This window comes from Oryza brachyantha, chromosome 1, assembly GCF_000231095.2.
Source record: "Oryza brachyantha chromosome 1, ObraRS2, whole genome shotgun sequence".
Lineage (NCBI taxonomy): Eukaryota > Viridiplantae > Streptophyta > Magnoliopsida > Poales > Poaceae > Oryza > Oryza brachyantha.
In genome coordinates this window covers 19725317-19745694 of record NC_023163.2, presented here as the reverse complement: position 1 = coordinate 19745694, position 20378 = coordinate 19725317, and the positions used below count along the sequence as shown (strand labels likewise).

The 20378-nt window shown below is 41.1% G+C and overlaps 1 protein-coding gene across 1 annotated transcript; it reads right to left on the bottom strand.

The window, feature by feature from the left end:
* Window positions 1–9072: 9072 nt before the first annotated feature.
* LOC102713955 (long chain acyl-CoA synthetase 4-like) lies at window positions 9073–16831 on the bottom strand. Its single transcript, XM_040524278.1, has 19 exons — window positions 16558–16831; window positions 15757–15820; window positions 15578–15667; window positions 15349–15405; window positions 15120–15168; window positions 14604–14680; window positions 14154–14193; window positions 13980–14074; window positions 13421–13588; window positions 13222–13332; window positions 13052–13139; window positions 12343–12409; window positions 12028–12103; window positions 11819–11936; window positions 10813–11058; window positions 10306–10445; window positions 9973–10155; window positions 9751–9870; window positions 9073–9447 (listed from the first exon to the last, which is right to left on the bottom strand). Exons 1-19 carry the CDS (start codon window positions 16698–16700, stop codon window positions 9412–9414), a joined length of 1968 nt encoding a protein of 655 aa, XP_040380212.1. The 5' UTR covers window positions 16701–16831; the 3' UTR covers window positions 9073–9411.
* Window positions 16832–20378: the final 3547 nt, after the last annotated feature.

Sequence of the window (20378 nt, the reverse complement as noted above, 5' to 3'; positions counted from 1 at the left end):
CGAAACGGCTTTAATACCCGCGGCCTCGGGTAAGAAAGGTCCGAGAAGCCATCCGGACCGTCGGTTCGTCCTTAGATGGCCCGGATGCGCGACAGCGAGGGCGGGAGCTGTATCCGGACGTGGATCTGGCGGGCAGGGACGTGGACGGCCGAGATCAGCCGGCGCCCGGCGCGTGGCTCTCGCGATCAGCGGCTTTCGATCTCGGGGCTCGAGGAAGGGCGTGGTGCACCCGGCTCAGGTGGACCGTACAGAGGGATTTGAGAGCCTTTCTTGTGGGACCGAGAAGTCAGTGTGGTGTGGCTCTTGCGGACAAGGTGTAGGGAGCTGTCGCAACAGTTGGCGCTTTTAGGTAACGCGGTGGGACCGGGGGGGGGGGGAAGGCGAGGAGGGGTTACGTGGAGGGGAGAGAAAAGAGGTTATGCTGGGGGCATGTCGTGCAATTTTGACTGGTGGGATGAATTGGTAGATGCACACAAAACTAACGATCTCGACGTGCCAATGTGCTCTGCTTTGTTTGAATCTTTCCCCGGTGCATCTCTCGGAAACAATCCTCAATGTTTAGCTTAACTGATACTCTGTTTTATAATATAAGATGTTTTATTATTTTTGTAACGTTTGACAAATATAATACAAATATTCAAAAATTTAGCATAAATATAAAAAATAATAAGTTATGTTTAAAGTTATTTTAATAATAAAGTAAGTCACAAGCAAAATAAATGATATTTTCACGATTTTTTAATAAGATAAATGATTAAATATTGAAAGAAAAATGTCAAACATCAACGGGGAAGTACGTAGCAATATCTGGCTCTAGAGTAGTATAGTTAAAAGTTCTTCAGGCAGATTGGGTACTTATTAGGTTTTTCAAAATTGATAGTACATGAAAACTCAGCTCTTCAACGGTCTCTTAATTTGTCGCGACATCAATCAAAATCAATAGAATTCAAAATTTCAGAGAAGTTAAATTTTACTTTGAATTTTTTTCTGTCTAAGTTTTTTCAATAATTTTTAAATACATAGTCCATACTAACTTGATCGTTGGTTAATAACATCAGTATGTTTTCTGTTAACTTGTGGTGGTGTTTAATTGCGTCTAATCACGAAACTGGTAATCATGAAAGGTAGTAATCGTAGTTGGGTCAGGTGTTCTATGACCATGATAACACACGCGTTAGCGACTGAGCGTTCACGCGGGGCGCGTCGGTTTCCTTCAAAAGCATAGAGAGATAGATAGCAAACGTAAGGTGCGACGCAGCACGACAACATGCATCGACACCCCACCACATAAACACGCGAGCCTAGACCGAGCTAGGCACGCCACCCGGCCACGATCGAGCTTTGCTTTGGACCTCACGAGACGATCCATGCATCGACCGATCGATCCAGCGCTTTCAGGCCCCTGCCGATACCGGCAGAGGCGGAGAAATTAGCCGTGGGTGAGGGGGGTTGGGGTTGCGCGCGATACGGGGAAAAAATTAGCCGGCGGGCTGCGATATCCTGGAGCGTGGGTGGCGCGGGGAGGGTGGACGCGTGTCGCGTGCTTCGGGGCGCGCGAGGCGGGCATGCCGGGGGTCCAAGTGCAGCGCATTCCATGCGCCGCGCGCGCGACGTGGACAGCGACGCACACGTCGAGTCGAGTCAGTCACCGCGAGCCCGCCCGTCTCGTTGCGTAGTACGACGACGACGACTTCCGTCCTCGGATGGACGCATGGCCATGCCATCGTATCGTACGTCCGCACGCGCTGCCTGGCCTGGTATAGCCCCCTCGCTCGTCGCGCTCGCCTAGCCCTGCTGCACTACTCGACACGTGTGGCGCGCACCGCTTTTACTTCCGCGACCAGGGGCCGGCCCGCTGGAAGTTTTTTAACACAGACGTGTGGCGCACACCGTTTTACATGTCATCTAAATAGTTATAAAAAATATAAAAAAATTAATAAGATAGTTTAATATGAGTTATATCACTTCCCCAATATGCAAGTTTAAATTTAACTTCTACAAGTTATAGCAAAAATAACAAAAACAATTATAAATATGTTTGCTACAACTTATAGAAGTTAAATTTAAACTTACATGTTTGTGAAGTGATATAACTCATATTAATATATCTTATTAAATTTTTTTATATTTTTTATGACTATTTAGACGACATAAAAGCATACGGATGTACATATACCCATATATCCATGTGCTAAAAACTGTTTCCCCCGACCTGCCTTGCACTTGCGCTTGCACTCTACCCTTCCCGTTCCCGCGCTCGTGACTGCCCACCGCACCGCGCTCTGCTGAACCAGGTGCTCTCTGGTTTTTTTGACCGATGCGATCCATCCCTCCTTTCCTAACAGGAGTAGCACTGCTGCTGCAGTGGTAGCAGCATGACTCACCTGACCACCGCCTGTCGATCGCTCCTGTATACCCAACTTCTTTTGGAGGAGAGCTCAAGTAGAGGGCAGAACTGAGACGATGGTTGTGCCCATTGTGCTGCTAGTGATAGCGATTGAACGAGACGAGCAGCAACCAAGCATGGCCAACGACATTAATAACTGCCTGGAGTACTACTATTTGCTAACGACAGCATGGTAAGCTAAGCAGTGTTGGGGTGATCTTTCAGTTCTTTTCTTAAAAAAATTAAAATGATATATTTAAAAAATAATAATTTATAAATAAAACTTTTATATGCGTGTTTTCAGTGATCTCAAAGTTAAATGTGAAAAATAAACTATGACGTAAAAATAAAATTAACTCTAAATTTAGTGTTGAAATTTATGTTTGATTTATAAATATAAATAGAAAGGAAAAGATAAGACTAGTTGTGTTTAATTCGGACGTGTATTAGTAAATTTAGAAGTACCTACTTGCGCCATTGCACCACTGTTTTAGGGTGTGTTTGGTTCACGGTTAAGATTAAATAGGATATGCCAGCCCCTTGTTCATGAATCAAACATTAACAAAAACTGGACGGCCATTCACCAATATCCGTTGAACCAAATACACTCTTAAACGCCAAGGTATAGATCTAGGTACCTGGAAATTGGAAGAACGAGCGTAGCACGGTTGGAGAGGCAGTTCGAACGCATGGCGTCTGGACGAAACGCAGGAGTTGGAGCACACTCACTGTTGTGGTAGCTAACGAATTGAAACACCATTTGGTTTAACCTTAATTAACTGCATGTATGAGTAAGTTTTAGGTACCCGGATATGTATCATAGTAGATAATATTTAGACTAAATTATATATCCGTACCGCTCTAGCGTCATTTTATCTAATATCGTTTTGACATTGGGATACGAATAGTATATGTTGGTACAATCATAGGATCTCAACAATTTATTTTTAAAATATATGTTAAATAAAATATGATATTCCCTGTAAAAAAATATGATGTGATGTTTTTTATAAATATATCCCTATTTGTATGTCATATATTATTATTGCTATAATTTTACGTGTAATAGCTACATATAATTCAAAATTTTCATAGGATCCAACACTACAATACGTTCCATGATTCGATACTACCTTTGACCAAAACTATACAACCAAATATCCTAATAATCCAACCTCTTGTGTATAAGTACAACCTAGCTAGCTCGTGTATGAGTACGTGGTTTAACCATGATCGGCTAGACAACCGCGGATTTTTCCTAAATTCCTCCTCATACGGCATAAACGATCGGCAGATACTTATGTCGCGTTTACTCGATCTCCGCAATGCCTGATCAAATCACCGATCGAGTTCGAGAGAGACATGAACGCCGCTTTACATGCACCAGATGAAGCACGCACATATGCGGATATGCCACACATATCTTCGTGATCGAGCTAGGTTGAGATCATGCACTACCTACGTACGTCGTACCGGTTAAGATCGAGTCGACGACCATGTGAAAAAAGGTTGAAGACGACATGATGCATGCATGGCGTGCCATGGGGGAAGGGTATGGCCGTACATATGGGGCCGTTGTATCTGTAACCTACGAACAGGCCGGCGACCTTACTCGGTGGCAGTTTATAAAAAAGGGGCCGTAGACGTGGCACGCGACGGCCGGCCTTGTGTGAGGCGAAAGGGCACCGTACGTGCCCGTGTTACGTACGTGGCCTCCCGGCCGCATAAAGCGAGTGCAAGTCAAGAGAGTGCCACTCGCGGTCGTGTCCCTTTCATGCATGATTGAAGCTTTTTTTTTCCCTTTCTTTGGGGAGTTTAGTTATGGATAGAGCAAAATTTTAATGTCGGTGCGTCCCTTTAAAATGTTATCTCGTGTGATGTCAGGATCTCACACATAAAACAGTTAAAAGGGTGCTATACAAAACTCCCCTTTGTGCTCGGAATGCTACTAATAAACTCATACTAGCAACTCCTTGTGCCTCAGAAAATAAACAAATTTTGTTTAAATCTGACTATTTTTGACATGCAACGGTAATTGTCAAACGATATATATTTATAAATGAAAAAAATTATAAATAAACATTTTAATGTATATATTTTTAGCGATCTAAACAATAAGGTTGAAAAATAAATTTCAATAAAAACATCCTAACATCAACTTAAATTTAAAATTCAATTTATAAGGCTAAACAAGGGAAAAGCGAAAAGACCGGGCGGTGCAAATTGCGCTATGATGTGAACGTTGCGAAGCACTCTCTTCTACGTGTAGTAGGCGAGAAGGCCCAATGCGCATTTACCCATGCAGAAAATACGTAGTAGTAGGTCCCCCGGTACGGGCAGGGGTTCGGTGGTGGGGCAGCGGCGGACAGACAGTGACAAGTGGGCCCCAGCTGGTTCGTGGTACTGCTATATGCTTCGACCGTACGATGTAACCCACGTAGTAGGCTCAGCCGCACGGGGTCCATACCGGCACCGGCCGGCTTGCCGTTGAGCTGTCCGCAGTTAAGCCAGCTATCCACACGCTGACACGCGTATTGGCGGCTAAAATGACTCATCAGTCACCCACCCACCCGCAGTCGATCGATCGATCGAGTTGAGATCAAATCAATCTCAAGACTATCAGATTCAGACCGCCCTGGTTCTGTCAGTGCACACACCACCAATCTGACGATCTCCGTTCATGATCCCTTGGATGAGTTGATGAGCCGATACGGCATGAGGCCAGCCAGGCACACGCGGTCATATATGGGCCAACGGTGCCTTTTTTTTTTTTTTGCGGACGAAGGTGCAGATGATTTTTTTTCTATATATATTTCATGTGTATATAATGGTACGTTACTTCTGCTAATAGGTAGAATGAAAATAGATAAAATGTGTTGTTTCTAATTTGGACTGTCTTTGGTTGGATACAAATGGATTGTTACTACAAATAGTTTGGATTGGATTGGGTTATAGAGGCAAATGGACTGAATTTGGTCAGATGATTTCAGGTTCTAAATGGATTTGACCCATGGAGGATCGGTGGCTAATGGATAAGAGAATAGATATACGTGGGATTCACGTGTAGAAATTGATCAAAATTTGTACAAACTTGTTCTTATACATAATAAATTATCCCAGCAAGTTTCAGTTAAATTTGATAAATTTTATAGTGTGAGCACGAGTTTTAAAATTTTAGGTCCGAGTTTATACATACCAAATGGGTACATTTATTCTGTTAGAGTGGATTGGATCTATTTTAACCAAATGGTTTGGTGTGGGTTAGACTAAAATCGAAGTTGGATTGGTTTGGATTGGATCCTAATGAAGAATAATCGGTGCGGTTTGGTTTGGTAGACTAATTAGTAAAGAAATGGATTTGAGTGGATTTGGATTGGATTGAAATCTATTAGCAAGCTTAGGTACGCACAATAAAATTAACTAATACAAATATGAAAATATATTGTAAACATGTGAGATGGACAAGCTTTTTGGTATAGTTTTTCTTTAAAAAAATACATTGATCGACAGTTTAAAAAGCACGTGTAAAAAATATGTAAAAGAACCCAACTTATTCCTCGTTCGATGAGATGGACCTTCTTTCGTCTTCTTAATCTTAATTTATGCTAATTAACATTTAAATACTTATATTTTGATATTTTGAGACAGTGAAGATAGTTTTAGTGAAACGTACCAACAATACAGAGACAAAATTTACTTGTAGGTAGAGTATTATGCCTACATATATCCATGTATCACTGACAGGCATAAATCCGATGCTAGACATTCCCCATCTTCATGTTTCGATACTTTCAGAATATCATCTGCCAACGTTACTAGTATAGCCTATGACGATTGCATGGCTACACATCCCATGAGGCACATCAAAGATTTGTACGTACTAAACGCCAAACCTGAAAGAAAAACTGAAATCAAGGCGCCAAGTTGTCGCGAAGCTAGGTAAAAGAACCAAGGATTGTACAGTAAAATTTGAACCTAGGAGGGCCCATGTTTAAGCGAGAAGGCTATACAGGTGTACAAATGCATTAACATGGTTGTGGGCCTTGTGGCCGGTGAGGATCCTTTTTGAACAGCAAACTGTCTCTCTCGGACAGTTCGCACGCAGTCGCTGACACAGGGAGTCAAGGTGGGAGGGCCGGAGGGGGGAGTCCTGTCCATCCACGTAGGACGAATTCTTCTCCGGAGGGAAGGGGTACGACCGTATTACTTCTACAAGACTCGCGTTTTCTCTAACATACGAATTTCTCATCAGTAGCCTCACCTTGCACTTCCACGATTCTCGTCCACCAAAATCCATCCGCCGGGACGACGAAGCCCCGAGTCGTTGTCGTCAGCGACCGTGAAAGGGATGGATGATGGTGGAGGGATATGGTGGTCGAAGAAGTGTCCGATCAAAGAAAAGGGATGGTTTCTTCACCGTGCCAACCGTAGCCTCCTCGACTCGTCTGTTGCCTTTGTGGCATGCTCGCACGAGCAATGAGGTGACGCCATGATGGATCTGGGGCAAGCAACCAAGATCGTGGGCGCCCTTCTTCTCGATCTACGCCACTGACAAGATTGTTGCCTCGATCTGCAAGCTTCAGGAGCTCACCAGTTACGCTGCTGCAGAGGCTGGCTGCCTCAATTTACACTACGATGGCCGGAGGGAAGAGACACTGGGAGGACGACCAAAGAGCCAACAATGTCGTCACCTTCAAATCAGCATCTAAGCCTTCACCTTCGATCTGCGTCCTCTGCCGACAAGGGCGAGGATGAGAACGGGCGTTGGCAAAGGACGGCACGATGCGCCGGAAGGGACAATGAAGGAGGGCATCACCAACTAGATCTGCGGAGAGGAGGCGATGAGAGTGAGCCCTGAGGGTGGACTAGTGGAGACAAAGCTGTTGGATGGGGATTCTGTAGGACCGAAACAGAGTTAATCATGTCTACCAGAGAGGATGAATGGTAGGTAAAATCAAAATCCAAAAAATCTTTTAGCGGAAATAAAAGATTACCTCTGGTTACGCCGCTCCTATGCCGCCGCCAATCTGGTTACGCCGCTCCTGAGATCAACTTAATTGTGCCGCTCCTGTGTCACCGATTAGATCGTCGGGATGCAGAAAATCACTAGTCAATAAAAACATAAGACATAGATTAGATGCTCTCAACTTTATTGCTTTAACAGATATTTACAAAGTGCACCAACAACACTCCTATCAAAATCGTTGATCTAGAATCAACAACTAAATCTCTCAAAAAGCACCCCGAGTACGTACCCCTCAATACATATTTATAATAAAATAAAACTCGGACTCAGCCGTGGACGCTCGCAGCCGCACGGCCGGCCAAATCGAACTCCCTGGCCAAACCGAACTTCCACGGCCGGCCGAATCAGACTCCAACGCACGTACGCACAGTATCCACGCGTATGCTGCCTTGCAACCTTGCCGCAACCAGCGTACATGCTGTCTACGTACATACGTACGAACATATACCTCTTCCTTGTGCTACAGTAACCGAATTTGTAGCATCAACCAACTCCTGTCCGGACTCACGCACGGACTGACCCACGCATGCTACAGTAACCCCTATTGCTACAGGAACCGCGCTACTGTAGCAATCCGATTCCTGTAACAACTTCCTTCTTTTTCGTATCTGATTTACTTCGCGATTTCCCGGCGCTTACACATGCAGCATATGAAGCCCATTACGATTTCACCACCATATGCCACCTCGTATTCAACATCGTCACCCAATATCCTCGATCGTCCGGGCCTCAGCTCCTCCCTGAGCCTAGTCACGATCACACCGCCATTGACCGATATTGACCTCCGAGAATCACGACTCCAGTCCAACCATGTCACATGGTATCCCGATCATCCAGATCTCGGTTCCTCTCTAAACCTAGTCATGATCCATCCTAACCATTCAGACCTCAGTTACTCCATGACTAGTCCTTACCAACCATTGACCACAGTTGACTTCAAGTCACCTGCACACATAGAGACAAATCAACCGTTTCTGGGCACAGATATCACAACCTGACCCACATTAGTCACACACACTCACACCAACACCATAACCGTTTCCAAACCAAATCTATCAATTTACAAGTCAATTGTTCATCACAAATCTAGATCATGATTATGATCTTACAGATTCCATATTTCTTTTATGGATTGTATGGTGTTTGTACTTAACCGCTAGGACGGAAGACAACGCCGAGTCAAAGATCCTATTATTTTGCTCTTTCCACAGCTATCAGGTGACATACTAAAAAGTCAAAGCTAGTCCTCGAGTGATGGGGTAAGCAAGCTCTAGACAAAGACCACCGGTCATAAAGGCAAGCACCGTTGTGGGGGAGAGTGATGTCCAGCCTGGCAGCGACACGTACTTGGTGCTAGACCTGCTTAGCGAATACACAGTTAAAGAGAACGTGGTTCGTTATCTCAGGATCCCGCACAGGGGGCAAACAGTGTGGTTAGCGACGCCGCACTTCTTAAGCAAGTCGGCCGTCTAGCAATGCCACTAGAGAAAGTTTGATGTTCTATACAACGGAGCATGTTGCATTTGAAAATCTGAATGTTGGTGGTAGTTGTTAGTTTTAGATAATAATCGTCACAATTATGCTGGCCATGCAGAAGATCATTTAAATGCCAGCAATGTTAAATCCAGCAAAAGAATTCTGAAACGGTTGATCCTGCTAGTATTTAAACGCGATGGGAGCTTCCATGTATTTAAAGTTCAGTTCAACCTCCCACGCAGTACTAGAACATGCAACTATGAAGCTCACTAGAACATGCAACGATGCTGCTAATTCTCAATTCCAAATTTGGCATTTTCAGGGGGGGTCAGGCAACACAAACGGTGCTTGCAATTCTTCGTACAGTTGCATATCCCGTTTCTACATACAAGGCAAAACGTTTCCGAAATAAATTTGATAACGTTTTCCATCCATAACTATGAACAGACAACATCGTCGGCTTCAGAGATTTGTGCTTATGTCCGCTCCGTCGATCTTGGATGTTCTAGACGGCATGTCGAGGTCATTTGGCACTTCTGTACATGTTGTCAATAGTGCCCTGCAAATCGAAGTACAGTTAGAGCAGCTACTTGTCCTCTGATTGCAAGATGTTCGAAAACCACTTTTTATCCTCAGCACAGAAAACAAATACTATGTAGTATAAGACGACGACAGCTTCAGAACTATTCAAGCAATCCACTTTAATGTTTTTCTGATGGGCTGAAAAAGAATGCTATCTCAGCCAAGATCTAAAACTGATTCAAGGACTAAATTAAGAAGAATGCAGAACGTTCTACAGGCATGAAGTACTGTGATATAAACACCATATGCCGAGCAGTACTATGATATGAATGAGCAATACCTGGTAGTACTTGAGCAACTGAGGGCGCTTCTTTTTATATGTTGGGGTAATCAAATCACGGTCCATGTCAAATGGCACTGGTTCGAGATGTACAGCCTTTATGAATTCAAAACCTTTGAGCTGCAAAAGTATGTAGAAACTTGAGGAAGCACACAAACATGACATATAAAAGAGATTACTTCCTTTCAGACAAAAGAGAGCAAGCAATAATCAGAATAATACCTTCTTCTCTTTTCCTACTTTTGAGAGTTCTCCCAAAATGTATTCTTTTGCTTTGGGATTCTCACACAGTGCCTCAAAATCACCACAGACTCCATTTGCCGCAGCCCAGGTCTCAAGTGCTTCTTTGTTTGGATTGACCACAGCAACAAGGAATGACTCAAAGCTATTCCCATACACCCATATCTGAATAAATGTTCATAAAAAACAGAGGAAAGTATTTCAAATTGTTTTAGCAGAAACAGAAGGTATTGACGCATCAAGCATTTATGATATAAAAAGCAATGTTGAAGCATAAATTTGAGCAGAGAACTTTGAAAGCAGATGGCCCTATACCGAATCTATAGCAGAAACAAGACCATATATGTTCTCCAAATTTTCAACTGCTACATATTCTCCTTGCGAAAGCTTGAAGATATTCTTTTTGCGATCTATGATTTTCATACTTCCATCAGGTTGCCACTCACCAATGTCTCCTGCAAGCAGAGAAGATGTTTCAAACCTCCATTTGCAACTAGCCGACTAGCTGATCATATTAGTACTGTCATCCAGGCAAAGGGTTTAGTAAAAAAAATGCCTTGCAATCTAAAGCAGATGTAGACTCTGATTAACTGCTGCTTAAGCTTAACCAGCAAGGCCATTTCTCAATATGATGGTGTGGATCTACTATTGACATTATGAGGCCTAAGATATTGAAACATGATTACATGAATGCTACTCCAGAAATGAATTTCTTGTAGTTATGGAAATAGTATCTGACATTCTTTTTACTGCTGCAGCCACTAAAATCAGCAAAACAAAAAAAGGCACAAGGGAAATAAATTACGAAAAAACAATACATACCAGTATGGAACCATCCATCAATCAAAACATCCTTCGTAAGGTCTTCACGCTTGTAGTACCCTGAGAATAATGTTTCTCCCCTGATGCAAATTTCTCCACGTGGTCTAGTTGCAAGTGCATCATAATCCATTTCAGGCACAGATTCCAGACGAACATCAATGTTTGGCACCGGAGGACCAACAGTCCCTATCATGCACATCTGATTTGGTAGGGAGACAAAAGATCCAGCGCAGGTCTCCGTTAGACCTAAAAGAAACCAAATGATTCAAAACAAAGTTCTGTCGGGAAAATGAACATATATTATATATAACTCACTTTCTGTTTGTTTCCATGGAGGAAACCAATTTAAGAACTATCGGGTTGCCAGGGTTCAGAAAACAACTGGAAACAGGCCCCATAACTGGTTAGAAGCCTGTGACCGGCGCCAGAACAAAACAGCCACAATACTTTAATTTATAATTGACATTCATAATTCAACTATTTTGATATTTTCTAATAAAAGCATTTTGTCTAATCACTTACTGACTGCTTTGGGCTGGTAACTGGGCTGGCTACATGTTACAAACTGGTAACCATTGTTTGAATTCAAACATTTTATTTGAATATTGTCTGGAAAATTCCAGTAACCTGCTCGTTACCAGTCTAGCCCAGGAGATCCGTATTTGCTACTGATTTAAAACCTTGCATTTCGCACAACTAAAACAAAACAAAACTTCCATTTAAAAAACCAAGTTTCATCGACACATTTGCCTTTTATTAATATCTTCACAGAGTTTACCTTCAGCTGGTAAGAGCATAGACCACATAGACCAATAATATTAGTGATATTAACATCAAAACAATTGAGTTGTTCCATCAAGTACATATATATCGTTGTAGAAACCAACTATTACTACTAACCTCACCTACTCACTTGCAGCAATTTTGTCATGCTATAAGTAAAAGAATTGTACAGATCAAACGGACTAGAAAAGACATAAAAGATCAAGAAAGTTGCAAAATATACCATATCCTTGTAAGACATGTGCACAAGTCACCACTCGTAGGTATTCTTCAACATGAGTGGCAAGTGGGGCAGCTCCAGACAAAATAACACGGACGTTTCCCCCAAGACCTTCTTTCACCTGAAGCATGATAAATTAAATATCTAAAATAAGAATGGCAAATTTAAGAACACATAAGAGTGAAGAATTAGTGACTGCAAAGTTCAACTACCTTACTGAAAACTACTTTGTCACATATTGCAGCAGCTTCATTGTGCTTAGCTCCTTGCATCATTCTAAATTGCTTGCTGCAAAATATAATGCCTATGTCATACTGGATTCTGTGACAGGTGAAATTCTTCATTCAATAGCTACAGACACTTATTAACTACTAAATTTCACATTTTCTACGCCCACAGTGAACTTCAGAACACTGCATTCAGAATAAGGATTGGATTTATGATATTAAAAGTGCAAACAAGTATTCCACATTTTCTATGCCCCTAAAAGCAAAACATCCAGTCCCACAAGAGAGTAGTAAACTTACAATTTGTAAGCAAGATTGAACAATGTACTCTTTATGAAACCCCCAGATGCAATTTTAGCTTGGAGTCCTGAATACATGGTAAAGATAAGGAAAATTCCATGAGGATCACACCCACAGTGACAATTTCAAAACCTTTTAAACAATAGAAGAAAAATTCAAGTCGTGAGGACAAAATTTTCACTGGGTTCATGCAAGGTCAATTGATCATATATAGATAAATAAAAGATCCTCATATCCCAAAAGCACATAAAATATGGTTCAGTTCTCATTAAAGAAGATATGAAGTAGTCAACATTCAACAATTCAGTTACCAGACACAGGAGTTCTCCTTACTGAAGTACAAAATAACCAATAACTATAACCAAGTTATTTGGTAGTTTCTTGAGTAAATTAGTATGGACACATGTAAAGATTATCAGTGAGTCAGACAACCATCTAGCTAGGAATCCACCAAAGAAAAGTGCAAACCACACAACATATGTACTAAGCCTTTCACGAAAGTAAAATAACACTGATTAAGAACATCAATCTATACTAGTTAGTGTATATATTAACATAATATCATCTAAGAATATTTGATGTTGAACAATATGATCAAATGATAAATGTATACTGGCTTGTCACATAATCACAGAAATATCTCACAGGATGCCCATGAAAAAGAACCATCAATGTTGATAATTTTCCGTATACCTCAAGAGCTGCTTACCAGAAAATATCCGGTCAAGAACACGTGGAACGGCACACAAGATAGTTGGCTTCAGTGTCCCAATATCCTCAACTAGTAGTTTAACATCCTGAACAAAAATTTTAAAATAGTCATCACAGGTTCAAAAATCAAAAGCCAAGAAGAATCCCTAACCAAATAATGTTGCTTACCCCACGCCAAAATCCAATGGAAGCACCATGGAACATAAATAGCTCTTCCACAACACGATCAAAGATATGAGCAAGAGGAAGATAAGACATGTAAACATCGGTTTGCTCCAGCTGAGATTCCCACATAGTTAAAAGTGATTAAAGATTGATCAGTGATTACATAAAGATGCATAATGAAAGGGCTGCCAGAATATCTTACTTCTTCTTTTGCACAGTTAAGCAGCCGATCTACACCTGCGATTAGGCAAATAATGCTCGCATTGGAGATCAGTACACCTTTGGGGTCACCTGTAGTTCCACTAGTATACATTATAGTACATATATCACTCTTCGTTTTCACCGGAAGATCGAATTCTTTGTCACCAGCCTGCAGATACAATAGCATGTGAAAGGTGAAATACTTCTATCCTAGTAAACAGGTATCAAGTGAACACTCAAAAGCATTTCCAACTTAGAAAGAAACAAAATTACAAGTGGTTTTAAACAAGAGGTAGGCTGTAGTGACCAGTAACTGGCAATAACAAAAAGGTAACAGCAAACTTTACAAAATTTTGCAGCCAAACAACATTAGAAGCCAGTGATTTCAACTTTCATGTCATACAAATGAAGTTACATCAAAATCTTTCCCTATAAAGGTATTGAAGGACATATGGATAGACAAATACTACGTGCAACTTGCCACATAATTATGAAGCATTTATATTTAAGAAATGATAATGTCAAAAATAACTGCACATGAACTGGTTGCATTATCTTACCAAAGAAAGAAATTCGTCCCATGAATAGATCTCCAGCCCATATTTGGACGCCTCTTCCTTTTGTTCCTGAGTTACCTTCCCAAAACTTACAATTGCTGCAAATAGTATTACATCTTGAATTTCATGGTAGAAGCATGCTATCTCTTGATGATGGTATGGATGAGTGAAACCTACTTTTCAAGAATTCAGTTGACTTGGGGAATGTCTTGAAGATCTGCAAAGTTGAAAAGTTGAAATTATTCAATGTGCATCCAGAGAGATAAAACATACTCTAATAATCAAATACCCATAAACCATTGACACAGGAAAACAACCATCATAATGTCATCCAAAATAATAACACATAATGTAATACATTTGAAACAAGATAATTGTGCAACTGTAGAAAACTGTATTGGAAAAATGATTATTCCTTCAAGTGGAATAAAGCAGGGTTTCCATTGGCCCAAACAGGTGATGGGGCTTTACAGAGCATAAAATTGACAACAGAACAGAACTTAAGGAATACAGAAGAAAATTTATGTGCTGTATTTTGCCCTCAATGGACAGTATACAGATATGTTTCAAAAGATGCTAACAAAAACAGAGGTTAACATTCAATATTCATCATATGACAAACTATACCTGCTCAATTTTTTTCTCCTCGGTGAAAGCAATCTCAACTTCTGCATGGCACAAAATAAACTCTACAGCATCCGCTCCTGCATCAAGAGTATATTTAATAAGAAGGTATAAACTGCACTCGCATGTGTTAATATGTCATTTTGTTTTATGCATCTAAAGGTGTCAACGACATTCAGCTATTAGTTTGCTTATAACAAAACAGCAAGAACATTGGAGATAACTCATTTGCGATATGTTTTAATGGTGCAGCAATGATTTTTCATTCTTCTGGAAACATTATCAACAGCTGGCATGATTGAAGAGACCTTATAGTAAGCACATGCTCAACAGTATCAAGGTTACTCTTCTGAGAGAGAGAAACATAACGTTAACAGTTGCGCAACTAAAAGACCTAGCACCCCCGAAGAAAGAAAGAAAGAAAGATTAAAAGACATAACAATAGGTATCATAGAATAAAAATGATGACCTCATCAATGTATATATATAAAACTCTAAAGAGAATGTCAGGATATATACCAAGAGTGTCATATAATGGCACGCAGTAGATTCCATGAGCATTGCAGGCCTGAAAAAGACAGAAACACAAATTGGCAAGAGATATGTACCAAAACATGATGCAATGAATGTTTTAGCAACAAAAAAGGACTACTAAATAGTGGGTGTAATTATACAATTTATACTTTCTGCAAAACGATGAGAGCGCGTCCAAAAAAGAGCTGGCTACAGAAAAGATTAAACATATTACCTCCATCGTGATAATCCATTCAGGACAATTAGCCCCATAGATACCACAACGACTTCCCTGGAAAATCATAAAATTAAAATAAGATGGTATAATTCTTTAATCAATAGAACATCAAAGTGTTGCTTCCAAGATGAACAATTTTCGTACAATGTTTAATTCATTAAAAATGCTCAAATAGATTAGCATCTCATCTTATAGCATACAAAATATAATAAATTAGTGACCAAACCTTTGCAAGTCCACGGCTCCTAATAGAGTTACCAATCTTAGTGGCAATGCCAAACACCTCCTTGTATGTCTTCCAAACGTATGTACCAGCCTATAATACCACAAAAATCCTAATTTAGTAAAATTTGTACTGGTATAGCATTTCAAGGGAATAGACGAGTGCATGGAGTGACCAGGTACCTTCCCGTCAACAATCTCACGGTGACCAAGCATTCTGTTGTCTGGGTACTTCTCCACGGCCATTCTGCATAAGAACAGACATTGTCGAAACCAAGAAATTAAAGAAGCTCGGCAGGAGAAAAAGGTCGCAAAATTGAATAGTTGTCAGAATCCAAGTTGCTGCAACTGAAGACCGACCGATGCTGTTAATTTCCATCGTACTTTCCTAGTAACCCGAAAGAGACCAGACACCATGGACCAGTCTGACATCACCATTACGACCCACAGATCCAACAACAACGGTACATGGATAGGCTGAAAGCGATTTCCACTTGCAAATCACTCAGATAGAATTCCACAGATCTATAGGGAACATGATTTTCTTCTACTTAAAAAAGTACGTGACAGACAAAGATCGACTAATCGTTAAGCTAATTTTCCCCCGAGGCAGCACATGAACATACCAATCTAACCCACGTAATTTTGAAACCCAATTAATGAGAGGTACAAATCAAAACAGAACTAAGGAGGAGACCAAATCCTAAACTCCATGTGCAAACAGAAAACAATAAGCATGGCGGACAAAATTCTGAATCTCACAGTGCCAGAACAGAATCTAAGCATCAATTAATGCCCCCCAACCAACCCAAACTAAGAATATAATTTAAGGAAGAGTGCAAGCAAACCGATGCATGGCGGCTTGCCCACATCCCGGCCGCCGCCCCACGCCCCGCCTCCATGTGTCGCAGCCAGTGGACCACGGAGGCGGCAGGCAGGAGGACGAGCCCTCGCCACGGCAGCAGGAGCAAGGCAGGCGCTCACCGGAAGATGTCGTAGCAGCTGTCAAGGCCGTCGACAGGCGGCGGGAAGCCGTCGCGCGCGAAGGCGCTCCGGTAGGTGGGGCCCACGGAGGGCCGGCCGTCGGCGGCCGGGCGGCCCGGCTCGACCTCGATCACGTGCTCCATCTTCCTCGCCCCCTCCTCCTCCTCCTCCTCCTCCTCCCTCTCTCGCCGCCGTCTCTTCCTCGCGGCGTAGCGGCCTCCCCCGTGAAGGACTGAAGGGCGTGGATGGATGGACTACGCGGACCTGTGCCGTGGACTGCGATGGAAGAGGCGGGGAGAGAGAGGCGTGGATTATAATAGAAAAAAATAGCGGCGGGTGGTGGTGGGCTGGTGGCAGAGGAGAATCCGTGGCAGAGGGCCCACCTGTCATGGAGCTGTGGGGTAGGAGCGGGGATGGTGGGTGGAGCAGGTGGCCTAAGCGTGGAGCAGCGACAGTGACTTTCTTCGCTATCAAGCTTTATTAATTGGTTGGCTCACCCATGGTTAATTGGGCAATTTGGACTAATCAGTTTTTGCCCATCACCGTCAATATTCCACAGCAGTTTCGGATAACCGGTGTAAGACTTTAAGTACCTGAAAGAAAAGTTCTACGGTCAGTTTGGACTGCTGCAAAGTTTTCTCTCCAATTTTTGAGATGCGTGAGATGCTACAAGGAAACGGCTAAAGTTGTCGGCTTTTGCTAAATCGGCGTTTTGCAGGCCTTGGCTTGGCTGTAAGCGCACCCATGGGTAGGCTACCCATGTGGCCAGCTCCAATCGTGTCAGGTTTGGGCTTGAATGTTTGGGCCCAAAGCTTAGACTGGCCCGGAAGCTAATTTATCGAGTAGCTCTTACTGTGCAGGCTCTTAGCAGCGTATCACGTATGGCCATTTGCCCTTTTTCACTACCGCATCGGACCACGTACTTATATCCTTTTACCCACCAATTATTTAATATTGTTGGATCAGTTCTTTCTAATTGCTCAAAATTCCTTAACAAGGCTGGTGGTAGGATGATGGTGGTTTTGGATCAACCAACAGGGTAAGTGCCTAGGTGGCAGGAGCAAAGGTGCCATAGCGGTGGCTGGGTATATCTAGAGTGTTGGTGACATTTTATGTCTAGAACAAAGCTGATCTGGAGGATTGTGAAACAAGGTAGAGCGGAAAAAAGCTAGAATGATCAACAATAGATAAAATTGAGCATGTATGGGCTCCATCGTCCTCACAGAAATGTCCTAGCGTTGTTGTTCATAGTCATCCAACTTGTTGCCTCCTTTGTCAACAGGTGCACACCACATGCCCTATCAAAGAGGACAAATCTAGGCGTTGAGGTGCTAGATACCATACATTTGGCATGACCCACCATCGCGCACCATAGATTTGGTATGACTTGCCACCGCACCACCACCTGGTCACTTCCCGCTCTCAACATTGTTGCATTTAGACTATATCTAATGTAAGTGTGGCTAGATATGAAAGTCATTAAGGGGAGGAGAACATTGGAGGTGCATCCTTGTTTTGCTCGTCTATGAGGCCCTACTTTCACTGCCATCGACCGAGAGGCTAATCTCTGATGACGTAAAACCTTCCACCACCACCGTGTTACCATCACCACCTTCTCCTCTAAATGAATTTAGCACTATGAGAGAAGGCAATGATGTGACCAGGGATGCCGATGGTGATGATCACAGTATATTGTCAAAACTAAATAACTTATCAAATTAGCTTTTGATCAATTGAGTTATAAGTGATAAGCTATAGAATATTAAACTAGTGCAACCAAAAATAATCTATATCTAGGAAAACTTTTATATGTGTCTTATCAGTGGTTTAAAGACAACACTCGAAATTTAGACTATGTGTATATATATGCTAAAATTAAACTCTAAAATTTAAATTTTTACGACGACGTCTAACTAAGTAGACAAGCAAATAAAAACACTTAACTAAATAGATGTAATACATGCACATTCGACAAGTTGCTTTGTTATTTTGGTTATTCGTCTTATATTGGGATGATTCAAATTTGAAGAAAAAAAATGCCTGATGAAACCGCCAATGTTTTTTTTTAAAATAAGTGTTAATTCAGTGATTTTGCTATATTTGTTTTATAAAACTATATCATCTTGATATGTTGTACTATGCTCACGATAATACAAGTCAATGACTGATATCTACACATCCAAAAGCTTGTGTATTATGTTTTAAAAAACTTCCTCCGCCCAAAATAACCTCTAGAATCCTAATGCCATTTTAGCGAAGAGAACGAAAGACCAAAATATAACTAACTATTATTGCAAGATTAGTATGGTGGATAGACGAGGGGTGTATAACTCAACATGCGATCGCGGCGATGAGCGGCACCGCAAGTCAGTGTATGGCCCTGGCGTGCATGTCGGCGTGTCGTGCGGCACCAGGGTGCACCTGCGTATAGCAAGACTGCACAGAGCGTCCAAACCCGGGCGGAAAAGGCTTCACCGGATGCAACCACCTACGTTTGTCGCTTCTTATGCTCTCATTTGAAGAAAGTAGCAGCCATATTCTAAAATACAAGCATTTATATATTAGTAAGGATTAAAGTAAAAAAATACTATATTATACTTTAACAATGAGAAATAGATAAAGGTGAGAGAGTAGGTTGGGATAGAATAGAAATATTAATCTGAAATAAGAAGTTATGGGAGAAGTAATATTATCAATATTAATAAAAATATTTACATTTAGCATAAGATTTAAATGCTAGAGATACTTATATTTTGAGACAAATGTTGTAAATGCACGTAACCGTATTAAATAATTGTAAGTTTTAAATGATTTTTCTTCCTAACCTATTTATCCAATCTATGATCCGATCACACCGTTACATTCGTTAGAATTAAATCTTGACAACAAAATGTCAAATAATTATAAAATATATAAATAAAATCAGTGAAATTCATTGATTCATATATGAAAAATGAATGTTCCACTAAGGCCCCGTTAGTTCTCCCTAATAAATAAACCAGATTCTCTCGTTTCCACATGCACGCATCCCGAACTGCTAAATGGTGTGTTTTTACGAAAATTTTCTATAGGAAAGTTGCTTTAAAAATTCAAATTAATTCATTTTCTAATTTTTATAGTTAATAAGTAATTAATCATGTACTAATCTATTAGTGCGTTTTTTTTTCCGGTCAACATACCATGCGCTAAACGCAGCCTAAGTATTTTAAAGATGTTTCACGGTCATTAGAGAAAAAGAAGAAGAAGAAAAATATCTGGAATGATATTTTTTGTGATCTTTTTTAGGTTTCAGTTAATTAATTTTTTGTGTTTCTTTATGTTAGATCAAAATGTTGCAGTTCTATATAGATTATATTTGGCCTTTTATAGATAAGATATGGTGCTGCTTGAATAGTTGAAACTCGATGTTTCATGCTCTAAACCAAAACTATTTCGGAGTATAATTTAATTATGTTTACAGTTGAAACATTTTTCAATAAATAATAAAGCATATTTTTATATGTGAAGAAACACCGTCTAATTTTTAAAATCGAGCACCCAATCTGTAGCCAGTTCCCATATATTGCGGCTGTACGCGACTGCTGTACACAAATGATGACCTGGCTGGCAGCAAACTCCAGCAGCTGCAGAGATCGAACTTATCTCTATCTTCTTAGTACACATTTGTTCAATAATAGATGACCCAGTGAACTTTTGATATACTCGTAACTATTTATTTTATTAAAAAGACTTATCTATAATATTATAAAAAAAGGTAACGATTCTACCAATTTTTTAGTCGTCACCTCATGGGTTGCTTCTGCGTCAGGCCGTTGGCCCGC